The following is a 12,676-nucleotide window of genomic DNA, read 5'->3' as shown; positions in this document are numbered from 1 at the left end:
GATGCTCGATCTCGTCTGGACAGTGGACACCATACTCATGCTTTTGTACAACCGAGGTACTCCTACAGCCCGAACTTCCCGGTAACTGCTGGAGGTTGTTAATCCAGTGTTTTCGGCGGTTCAGTAATCACCATGGCTCGCTCACGGTCATCTCAAAGACCGCGATTCCCCAATCGAATGGCAGAGCGCTGAAGTCTGTAGGTCACAGAAGCTCCGGCCTCAGGGACCGATTGTACCCCTTTGTACGTGCAGTGCTCTCCTCTCTCTCTTTCCATTTCTATTCCCCATTTCTTTATCCTCAGTGCGGGCTAGCAAACCGCACGCTCGTATGGTTAATCTTTCCTCCTCTTGCTTTCTCTCTCTCTCTTCCTGTGTGAAATCTTAAAGCTCGACATCAGAACACAGCTCTGACTCGCCGTGAAGGCCCAGTGGCCGTGCTATTCTACCGCTGAGCCCGAAGTCGTGGATTCAATTTCCGGCAGAGACGGTCTCGTTTCTATGGAGACGAAATGCAAGATCGTCTATATCGAGGCCTGGATCCGCGGCGAAGACACCAAGCGGTTGATATATGCATGGTGAGTTGGTCTGTAACATTGTTCCAAAAGGTCAATATATACCATTTCCTTTTTCATGTGGTGCACACATAAGAAAAAAAAAGAGAGTATAGTCAAGAGAAAACGTAAGGGAAACTTCATATAAACACACGCACACACGAAAAAAAAAAAAAAAACCTAAACCAAACTAACCTAAAAGGATTTTTGGGGTCTCACGTTCCAAAGTTGCAATTTAATTTCCGAGGCAGGCAATGGCGAGGGGCATCGGAATAATTTTGACCACCTGGAGTCCTTTAACTTAAACCGAAATCCCAGTGAACGGGTGTTCTTTTTGCATATCGCCTGAATCGAAATGCGGCCGCTGTGAATCGAACCCGTGCTATGGAGCTTGGCGGCACCGCGCCTTCCTTGTGAAGGATTACGGCGGGAATCAATCAATCAATCAATCAATCAATCAATCAATCAATCAATCAATCAATCAATCAATCAATCAATCAATCAATCAATCAATCAATCAATCAATCAATCAATCAATCAATCAATCAATGCTAACTCCTCCAGAGAGAGAGAGAGTGAGAAGTCATAAAGCAAAATGCGTAACACTAGTCTTCTCATGTGTTCAGGATTGCATAATGTGGTAATCGTGTGTTTTATGTTCTGTGTAATAATTATTCGCCCCTTGTGTGTTTTCGTGCGTGTGTCAAGCCATACGAAACATCTGACTTTGTACGTGTACAAGTGAACTTACTTTACTTACCTGAACTCCTGATCGAATACTAGTGACTCACGTGCTGTTGAATTGTACTGTGTTTGCACATCTTGTGTTCTACTGTATGACATATTTCGTGCCCATTTTATTTCTATTTTGTTTTAGTATTGTGTATTTCGTTTGCTAAGCGAGAAGGAGTAGCCGGTGCCTTAATAAAGGCACCAACATTTCCTATTCATCGTTGCAATAATTAAAAAAAAAAGAATAGGTTGTGTTGCTTGGCTGCCCTGCACTGGTGAAGATGAAATGACGATGTGAGATCAGTCCGCAACCTTCATCGACCAAGCGACAGAGAGACCACGGGTAGCAGAAGTCAGCTGTTACAGCCACCTTACCTCCCTCCCCACCTCTCCCCATTCACTCGTTTCAGGCATGGTGATGCACATGGAAGAGGTCAGCTGTGTGAGTTACCTCCCACCAATCCTCCTCTCCTTCCTTCATTTTCCGGCCTCCCAACTTTTTCTGCCACTCAACAGTGAAGCGTAAAAATGGCCGAGGCGTCCTTCAATGCACAGCACTCTAAAGGACGCGGAGCCGGATGAAATAATAAAACAGAACCAATGTACCGCAAACCATCCAGCAAAAAAGAGAAAATAAAAAAGAAAATTGCAGAAAGGAAAGCAGGGAAGTTTCAGAGGGGGTCGGGTGGGACAATGAAAATAGAAAGATGTGAAGTCTTTTTTTTTATTAGTGTTATCTTTTTCTTGCCGATACAAATATGCACATATAGAAGAAGAACGAAACAGTCAACGAGTGCATTCATGAGTGCGTGAGTTGCACGGGGAACTGAGGCCCCACAACCAGAAAAAAGAAAAAAATATATATACATATATGTAGGAATAGAAGTAAAAAGATGAGAACTAAGCGAACCACAGCTGTGTGGTGCGGATGGCCATATGTTCTGCTTAGAGAGAGGCATAAAAAACAAAACAAAAACACGAAATAACAAAGTGAACCAAAACGAGCACATGGGTAAGTCTGAAAAAAGAAAGAAAATGGAGAAAAACCGCCAGCAAAGTTTTACTAACGTAAAGCTTTGCTAACTCGAGACGGTCTTGGCGACCCTCCATTCGAATCGCAGAATTCCAGCGACGCGTTAATATTTGTGTTCAAAAGGGGTGAATTCATCCGTATGCCAGAGTCCAGAAAAGCCCCAATGTATAACTGCCTATCTGGAAATATACGTTATATATAGGCGGGGTTTTGACTACGAGAATCTATTATACTGGAACACGCACCCAAAGTTTCATTCAGAACGAATGAAGGAAAATAAGAACGACTCTGCCGCAGAGAAACGAAAAGAATGCCAAGAAGAACCTTTCGACCGAAATGCTGATTGAGTCGTTGTAAGACGTATTGCCGTTGCTACGCTTTCATCTTTTGTACAGCAGGATGAGACAAGTTTCGCAGTATATTTTTCTCGTAATCACGAAAAAGTAAGTCCCTAACTTCAACGTTACACATAAAGAATATATTTTCGAGGTCCTACAGTTTTCAGCCTCAGTATGTTGTAGAGGCCCGGTTAAAGTAAAACTAGAGAGAAAACAGACGTTTACCGTTTGATGATTATCATTCAAGGGGCAAAAAGGATAATAACAAAAATCGTGACTTTGATGATGGTCCAAAATGTCCTTAAATCCCCGCACACAGACCCCGAAAACATACGCTCATATTGTCCAAAAATAAAAAGAAAAGAAACACTGACAAAGCGGACTCGGTCTTTTGTATGCGAGATGAAAAGTCGCTTTCAATGAGCTCCCGTCTCAGGCCGATTGGAAAACGCTTGATAAAATACAATTCTGTTTCGGTCAAAAGACGCGGCTTCGACTGTTGCACCAGCGCGGCGAGTAGGAACGCGACAGTAACAATAAATAAATAAATAAATAAATAAATAAATAAATAAATAAGAGCGAGCGTACTCTCAAGTGTGTAAGGACAGCGGAGTCTGTTTTGATACGGGAACGCAAGTTATTGCGTTTCGCCTCTTACGTGACTCCTGTGTCGAGAGACCGCGCGTGATCTCTGTATCCGGCTCGCAACAGGAACGAAGTCCATACGGCGCTGCTTCATTTTTTACGGTCAATCACTCTAGCGGTCGCGCAAGTATATATAGAATCCTATACAGCCATGGTACTCCGGCGCCAACCTTCCGCAAAAACGAAAGATCAAAGAAAAACAAAACAGTAACAAGGTCTATACAATGACAAGAGCCATGTGCCCAGGGTATCGTGTACTTGTGGCTGTGGGCAACGTATATATATATATATATATATATATATATTATATATAATATATTATATATATATATATATATATATATATATATATATATATGTGTGTGTGTGTGTGTGTGTGTATGTGTGTGTGTGTGGTGTGTGTGTGTGTGTGTGTGTGTGTGTGTGTGTGTGTGTGTGTGTGTGTGTGTGTGCCTACGATTTGGAGGAAAAAGAATCAATTGATCTAAATGTATACATTTTACAAACAAAATAGTTCACGGCAGCTTTGAGCGTCTATGACCAATCGACGGTGGCAAAGCTTAAACTTTCCCGTTTTGCGGCAGTAGCCAAAAAAAAACAACAACAAAAACAAGCTTAAGCAATGTACAAAGCAGACCGCGCGCTAGAAATGTCTTCAAAGAGAAATATGAATGTAGGCCCATTACGACGATGCGGGCGATGTTAGCACAGATGGCCGGCCGTAATAGCTATTATGAACGGAAAGCTTCAAGAGCTTGGCCTTTTGAACTCGTATTTGATGCGATTCGTAAGAACAGCACTCGAAAGAAGAAGAAGAAAAAAGAAACGTTGCAGCTAATCTTGTTAGAGACGTCGGAAAGAAAACGACAAAGAATTCTCGTAAAGAGACACTGGTGCCAGGGGTTGAATTCACGAAACTTCTTTCTCGTAAGTGCTGCTTGCCGTTGGTTGAGCGGCTTCTCTAATGATATGTCCTACATCATTATTGGTTGAAATATTCTCTTGCGAACATTTTTAGAGCAAGATGATTCTTTGAATGTGGCCCTGAAGATTTTCTCGAAGACGGTTGACGTTGCGGAGATGGCGTATACCACGACGTTCACAAGGGTCCGAATTCATAAGGCGTTTCCTTTAGTATAATTGCTCTTTGCAACACGCGGCGCTGCTTTCGCTAATAATATGTCGAGAAGCACGATTGGTTGAAATTTTATCATAAGGCCAATGTCATCGTGAGAGCTTTTTGTGGACACGGGGAGTTGAGCATCAACCGGTGCTACAGAATAACTCATTCATGCATCGAAGTCTACGACACAAAACTTGTCCTGCTTGTCTGCAATAAAAGCTCGGCCTCATATTCACGAGGAAAGACTTACGACGTAATAGTTTCGCAAAAGAATGGTTCCCCCTACCCTGATAAAGGATATATTACTAACAGGGATGTGCGGCCAAAGGCAAGAAACACTAAAGAAAAAAAAAAGGTTTGGGAATTCGGTCCCCGGTTTATGACACTCGTAGGTTAACTAGAGTCTACACGTATGTCCTAAATTAACTTTTTATGTTATAAAGTTCAGAAAACGTGGCAACGCTTAGGTATAAAGCTTTTGCAAAAGAAATCACGGTAGTCAAAAAGGGAGTGTCTCTATAGAGTTAGCATGTTGAGCAATTTCCTGAACGTTCTAAACGCTGACCCTAAAAACAATCCTTGTTTGGGCGCTGTTGATTCTTTTACATCTTCCGATATGCATGTGTCGAACTTACCTAAACTTACGGAGGCATTACGCACAGTTTACAAAGTTGAGAATGTTTTTGCAATTTTCTCAACCCCTTCTGTGGCCTGCCCCTGAGTCTGTTTCATCCCATGTTGTTTTGTTGTTTTCAGTTTCATTCGCACGAGGATAGAATCGCCATTTTTTGGGCTTGTTGGTATACTGAATTAGAAACCATCTTCAGCGCATTGTGGTGTCGTCTCTCCTTCGTGCTTGTCTGCTAGCGCTGAAGGTGGTTTCTAATTCGGGATAGAATCTCCCGCGCAGGCTGTGCCCCCCTCCCAACCCCCTTCAAATTTTGTTCGCGAGTTTGCGTCGCGCAGATATGATGGCCTGTTGTATGTGCGGCTTATCAAGACAGCGTTTCACGTACGAACTAGCCCACCCACAAGTTCTACGATAAAATTCCCATTTCCTTTTAGGCGGCTATACAACGTACAACCGGTTCAATACATTCAATCGTTTGAACACGATTAATGCGCACCTAATCTATGCCATGCGCTTGATTTCGGAGTACCGTTGGTGTCCATACTCTCACGAATGTACGTCACGCAGCCACAAACACGTACGTGTGGTGCCACACGTTACAACAATATGACTAAAAAAGCACATGGTTTTTGCAAACTAAGCAAATGAGACTTTCCGCAGAAAAGCCGCGTAACTTATATTAAGTATTCCGCCGAATAGCGAAGAGAAACGTGCAGAGATTCGCACCATCTTTCGAGCAAAATGCGAACAGAAAGCTTAACGGAAGGTCCTTCGTGCGAAATCGTTTTAAGAGGGAGCATCAGTGAGCTGGAAGACGAAGGAATGAACATCACCAAACAGGCAAGAAGCAGTTTCTGGTTCACAGCGCTGGCTTTTAAGAAATTGGAAAGGATAACTAGATGAAGTTGTTCCGTTTTGCTTCTCTGTATCGCGTTAGAAAGTTAGATGGACGAAGCAACAGATCATGAACAAAATGTTGCTTAATGTAGCTCACTTTTTTTTTTCTCTTCCTTTTGTACCGTGCATCCGGGTCATACAACACTCAGAAATCAAAGCATGTAACTCTACGGCGAGGTAAACGTCATGTCCTCGAAGTTTCGACGATATAAAAAAACGTGCCATCGTTAAACATTGCCTACACTTCCCCAACTTCATGGCGCTAGAGCTTTTTAGACGAAACATTTAGAGAAATTGGTTCGGTTTCTTTTTTCATTTTTTGTTCGATGAGAAAGTTTCAGCGGTTTCTTATCTAATCTTGCCAGAGTATACTCAGGAAGACACGGCCTGGGCTGTACTCTTTTATTGATGAAGTGAAAAGTTTGATTCTATCTTTTCCGGCACTACACGTTTCAAGATTACTTTTGGAAGCTAGGGGCATGCACCACTGGAATTATGGGCACTGCAATCGGCGTGACGTATAGGACGAGGGATCACGTACATGCACAGAGGCCGCGTCGGCTGCTTCAAAACTATTTAGAAGCCTCAGTGGATGGTGTACTTTCCAGCTCACTTCTGATAAATAACGAGACATCAAAAATAATTCTGAAAACAGCGATTTAATTGTTAAGAAGGGTTATTTTGTGTCTCGGTGGAGCGACATAGCGTCTAGGTATACATAGCGATAGTATTTTCGAACAGCTCCGAAAATATCGCCCAACTACATCTGCTGCCTCGTCAGATGCTTAAATGCCTGCGACCTAAAACCCATGGACAGTGCGAACAAATACGCGCGTTTAGTGGGTATGTATACCATAAAAAAAAAAAGAGAGAAAAGAGGACCGAGTCGCGCAATATTGAACAAGGTCGAACAGAACACCGCCTTGTACTGTGCGCTCTTAATTGTGCCGCTTGCGACATATTTTGGGCGTAAAGCTCTATAGTGAATATATTTCTAAAATGAAAGAATGTAAAAAGGTGTGCACTGCAAGTTTAGTCCTGTATTCACTTTCTTCGGCCGTGTCCATCTTTGTGTGCTCCAAGTTTCGCTATATTTCTGACAGTTGCCTTAGAAGCGCAATTTGGCCTGCTCATGCATGTGTCGTCTGATGAAGCGGCCTTCATTTTCACGAAGAAACGCAATATCCAGGTATAGATATAGTTGCAAAGATTGAAGATTTAACTTTTTAATTACTCCCTTTGTTATACGTTGAGCTTCTGACATTGAATATTTCTGAAGTCAAGCATGCTTTTCGGAAATTCTGACTTGAAGCAAGATCATCACCTACTTTTTCTAAATGCAGTACGAAGTGTACTGGCTCTTTTTTTTACAGTTTCACAATAGTTTAATAGCTTTAAAGCCTAGAACGATAACTACATCGCTAATTCGTAATTTGGCACTTTTTTTGGGCGGATACAATGAAATAGATGCCAGTCTAAGAGTTTACCCTGTATCAAAATGGGACTTCACCGCGACTTCATTAAAATTTGGCAATTTAAGCAAATGTTTGCTCATTAAAATTTATCGCCGCGTCATTTTAATTAGCTACCTATCATTTCAGTTCGTGATGCAAATAATTTTGCTCCTTTTTTTGTATGATTCACTTGAATAGTCAGAAATGTACCAGTTATGCAGAGGTGATCCAGCAACATATAGCCGAGACTTAAATAAATAAAGAAACGACATACACAGGTGGTACCACTCAGCGGAATTACAATTTCCAATAACACCTTCCACGGGCACACGCGTGCGAGCGCACGTTGAGAAACCGTGAGATCTGCCGGCCATGGTAGCTTAGCAGGTAACGTGTCGCGCCACTAAGCCCGAGGACGCGGATTCTATTCCAGGCCACGGCAGCCGCATTCTGATAGGGGCGGAATGCAAGAACACCCCTGTACGCCTATAGGCTTATGTGCATGTGAAAGAACACCAGGTATTCCAAATTAATGAGGAGTCCAGCACTTACGGCGTGTCTCAGAATCATATGGGATATGGCACGCAAAACCCCGCATATCAGTATTGTTTTCCGTGAGATCGATGAATTGAGCCAACAATAACTGATCTTTTATATTGTACAACACAGTATATCTGATTCCTTGTTGCTAGGAAAAAAAAACAGCTCGGTAAACTCCATTGCGACGACCACCACGAATGCACGACATCACTTACGTAATCCAAAACCGTTCGCTCAAGCTAGGATTGGCAGATTGGTATATGGGCTGTGACTGTGGAGCCCTGAGAGTTTAAGGCCTTTGTTTTTAGCGACGGCAGCAAACGACGCCGTCAGAGTGTGCCTCATGTTGACATATAAAATGCTCTGTGAGCCTATTGAGAAACAGTACATCGAAAGTCGATGCACATGAGACCAGAAAGTAAAAAAAAAATAAAAAGACATCACATTTCGTCTCTTTCTTCAGGCATTTATTAAAAAGGATAGAGCCGGAATTCTGCGACCGAATTGACGAAGCATTTTCTTCGTAGCAGCTGTTTGCTTTTGAGCAGCATCCGCTGCTAATTGCGCGCCCAACCGCACAGTTTGCTGGTACGTCTTCTCATAAATACAGATGCACCATAAAAAACTTTGTAAATGCAATCCCTGCATTTTCACTCACACCAACGTGATGGTGTTAGGGTCGAGAGGTGAAGACGCAGTCAAAAGCAACACCAACGAGAAGAATAAGAGAATACGAATTTCACAAATGCGTTAAAAAATTTGCATGACTCGCCAACCTGTACCCCATGTCTGATGAAGTCCATAAAGGATGCAAAGTGATATGTAGGCGACAGTGACTGCTTTGCGCTTTAGCAACGACAAACGACGGTAAACGCTAAGAAGGTGGCAATACGATATTTCTGAAAAAAGAATCAGTCAGAATGGCACCGTTATGACGAAGAGGCACGAAACAAGCGTCTCGCGTATGCTCAATCATGCAAACGCATTAGAAAAATAGTAATTATGACTAAAAAAGAAACAAAAAGCAGGACGAGAGTAGAAAGAAAAGAAAGGCAAAACGCGGCGAGGTTAACCAGGAGACCTTTCACTGACACTGTTGTAAGAGGTGGTGCTGACAAACAGAGGAGGACGCCGACCGGTTAGGGAGTTACTTGTCAACGCTCAGTTTCAAAGGTAATACCAAAGTAAACACCATGAATAATCAAATCGTCATGATAATCATCGCACGAATATCGCGGCCACTTCCACAGGGTGCACTTTCAAAAACAGACTGCGTGTCCGGCCGCGGTCCGTCGGACCGCTACGTACCCAAGCAATTGGTTCCGCGAGCATCACATTTGAAAGGCTAAACGTGGGAGAGGTACTAACAGCGGACCAGCTTCTCCAAAATTTTCGCACAAGCTGTGGAGACCGTACTTACGAACTTCGTCAACGGTCGGCGATAGGAACAGCGTGATGGCGACGAGCAAGACGCTGGCCGTCAGCAGTGCCAACGCAACGAGAACCACGGCGAACACGATCCTACGCCGACGGCTCTCCTTGTGCGTGAGTCCAGCAGCGGGCGCCAGTCCGACTTCAACCGCGAACAGTTCGGTCAACGACGTCGTCTTCAGCAGCCGACCGCCAGTCCCTGCTGGCATCCTGTTCGAAGCGCCGTTATTCCACTGGGCACCGCCACAGTCACCGGAGGCCAGGGTCGACCTGGACCCCGACTTGCCACCGTCCGCGTCTCGCTTGGAGCTGCCCGTCCGTCTAATCTCGCGACCCTCGCGAAGCGTCACCATGCTACGAGGCCTCGGTCCTTCACTGCTCGTCCTTCGCACCGGTTGCCGACTCTTCGCGGGGGTACTCTTGTCGTCGTCCCGCTCAGCTGCCGCGGAGGACGCGGAACGTCGAAGGCGTCGTTGTCCCTTGCGGCCGTTGTTCTTGTTGTTCGGGTTCTTGCCTCTCCTGCTTCCGCGGACGTTACTCCTGTCCTGTTCGTGCTCGCCAGCTGCCGCTTCCGACTGTACGGACGGTCGCCGCTGCTGGTGTCTTCCGTGTCGCTGATTCTTCTGCGCCCTGCGGTTCCCGCCACAGTTGTCGCGATCTGTCGCGCTGGTGCCGCCGCACGTGAGGCTGTCGAGACTTCGAGAGCATCGCGGTGCGTCGTCCTCTTTTATACGTACGAATGCAGACTGCTCCTTGCACTCCTTGCGGCGATTCTTAGAGTTCTGACGTCTAGCGCCGGCCTTGTTTCCACTGCCTTCCATAACTATTACTATTACTTTTGGCGCCCACTTAAAATTTGCGTAACACCAAACAGTAACATTTCAACACAGTTAGCAGAGTGACCGCATTTGTATATATCAGTTCAACTGGTTGTACGTTTGCTTCGGAAATAGTTCTTTGAATATCACTAAACCCATTTACTAGATATCACAGGAGAACGAGGGCGCTATCTTCTCAATGTAGGTCTTTCTGTGGCATAGCACTGGCGTTCCAGTGTACAACGAGGCAATGCCGAACGTTCAGCGATCGGCCGATGTTCAGCGTCGCCGCTGGTCTTTCTTAGCTGGTTGTTTGCTCCCTGATAAATACCTGGTGTAGCCAACAAGTGGAATCACTGCATCCAAAAGGCAAACGCAAAACACGTAAACACACCAATGCTAGTTCCTAGATGCACGAAAAGGAAACAACCGTGGAGAATTCTTTGGCCGTGCCTAAGGCTAGGACATCAAGGATACCGCGGGCCACTTCTCACACTCTAGTTGATCGTCCCACGGCGGCCGTTTTCACGGAGATTCTGTTCCTTTAGCTCTTCGTCTCATTGCCTGCGGAGCCGTTCCGCTCACCCGTTTCATCCGGTATTCCTCGTTCGCGTGGCGCAACAGACTGCCTGCCTGGACCCCGAGAGCCCAAGCCGCGGCCCTGTCTGGGACGTCAGAGTCGGAAAGATGGCGAGGAGGATAGTTGCCGCTCGGGAGTGACGAGCGGCGGCGCAGAGGAGGGAGAGAGTACATGCCTTACGCGGGGCCCCTGCACTCTCGCCGCTCGTCAACGAGCCACTGCCCTCCTCTCCCCACCTTTACACCCGATGTTTCTGTTCCAGAGCCTGCCAGACCTGGGCGGGAGCCACGGCATGCACGGGCGAACAGCTCACGAGAACATACACAAACAAGAGCGCGTGCCGCGGTCCGGATCGGGGCAACAGAATGAAAAAAAAAAAAGGAGAAAGAAATACAGCGCAAGCGTGGCGACGACGTCAGTAGGAGAGGAAAAATGGCGGAGGGATAGTTGGCGAATGCAAAAAAGAAGGGCACTCTCGTCTCTGCGACCGCCGCGCGCACTATTCTTCTATTTCGGGACTGCTGTTCCCCGGTCCGGCGTCTATTGCTCCCACCAAACGGTGCTGCTTGTATAGTTATTTTTTATAAGTACGCTTTTCTTCTTCTTCCTCTTCTTCTTCTTGTTCTTCTTCCGAAAAACGTCCTAACATTTTTTTTTCGTCTTTCTCGCTTACACAGGCGCTACTATCGCGGCACCGAGCAGAATATAGGCAGGCAAAAGCGCTCTCGTGGTGCAGCGCGTCACTGAGGAAAAAAAGGGCGACAGCGAAATCTCTACCCTCCTCCTTTCTCGCCCTCTATAGAACAGCGAAGAAGAAGAAGAGAAAACAGAGGGTCTTGTTGGAAATAAACCGTCCCCACGGCCGCCACGCGAGCGGGGCACGCGCGCGTGCGTGTCTGTTGCTCCGCTTGGTTCGATCTGTGATTTGTTCTCGCTGCCATCGTCGTCGAACCGAGGCGGCCTCGTAGTTCTTCTTTTACTTCTTCTTCTACTTCTTCTGCTCAGTGAATGCCCCCCGCTCCGCCAGTTTTGCTTTTGCCATTCTCTTCAGTTCCATCTGCAGCTGCGTTTCATTTTCTCCTTCCCATCGCGTTCCTTTCGCTTGGCGTCGAGGATCTGGGGAGAAGCTGCGTGCTTTTTCGTGTATGGGACGGCTGAGGGGAAAGAGTGTGCTAAAGGGCGCTCTGGAGAATACTCCGGCCAAGAAATAAATAAAAAGCAAAAAGGCTGAATCTCGCTGGGGACCAGTAGCTAACGCCGTCGACTGGATAGTTGGCGTTTCTCCATCGTTCTCCCGTGCGCTAAAGAAACGACAAAGAAAATAACAGAGAGACGGAGGCAGGCCAGTTGCACACGATAACGCACGCCGCGCAAACGTACACGCACAGTATAGGAGGAGTAGTAATGACGACCAGGACGGTGGTAAGTGATAGCGTGGCTGTACAAGCAACCGTAATTTGATATAGGAGAGCTCGGACATGCCAAGCACTGCGTCTTCGCGAGCCGCAGCTTCCACAGAATCGACGGCGACGAGTATTCGTGTGAGGGCGTGCTCGTAGCGATAACCGTGGGTCGGCCTCGTTACACTTAGTTACCTATTTATTTACCTAAACGTACTGCAAATTTGCCGCATCAAGCCGAAGGTATAATTCTCAAGAAAATATGCTGAAGAGTCAGAATACCGAAAGATAAAATTAGGCAGATCCCCGTACCGTGGAGTCGATGTTATGCGAAGCATGTGGCGGGTAGGTGACTGTGGCATACATTTTTTTACTGAGCGACACGTTACAAAAGGACGCTAAAGATTTGTATAATATTTTATACGCACACATATGTTGAAGAACCGCATATGTGTTATATAACAGTGTTTACGTTGGGTAACGCTGCCAATGGCAACGTGCGT

At 45.7% G+C, this 12,676-nt stretch overlaps 1 protein-coding gene across 2 annotated transcripts in view; it reads right to left on the bottom strand.

The window, feature by feature from the left end:
- The window catches only part of LOC119394140 (serine/arginine repetitive matrix protein 2), a 175,694-nt gene that overhangs the window by 13,962 nt on the left and 149,056 nt on the right, over positions 1-12,676 (bottom strand). Inside the window, exon 1 of one of the 2 annotated variants that reach the window (XM_037661394.2) lies at positions 9,365-10,200. The exons of the other annotated variant lie outside the window; for it this stretch is intronic. Within the exon in view, the coding sequence (XP_037517322.1) occupies positions 9,365-10,196 (832 nt within the window). The 5' untranslated portion in view covers positions 10,197-10,200. Of the gene's footprint in view, positions 1-9,364; positions 10,201-12,676 lie in introns of those variants that run through there. 2 annotated transcript variants of the gene reach the window in all.

Source organism: Rhipicephalus sanguineus, chromosome 5, assembly GCF_013339695.2.
Source record: "Rhipicephalus sanguineus isolate Rsan-2018 chromosome 5, BIME_Rsan_1.4, whole genome shotgun sequence".
Lineage (NCBI taxonomy): Eukaryota > Metazoa > Arthropoda > Arachnida > Ixodida > Ixodidae > Rhipicephalus > Rhipicephalus sanguineus.
Note: the sequence above shows the minus strand (reverse complement) of the source record. Positions and strands in the feature narration are given on the sequence as shown.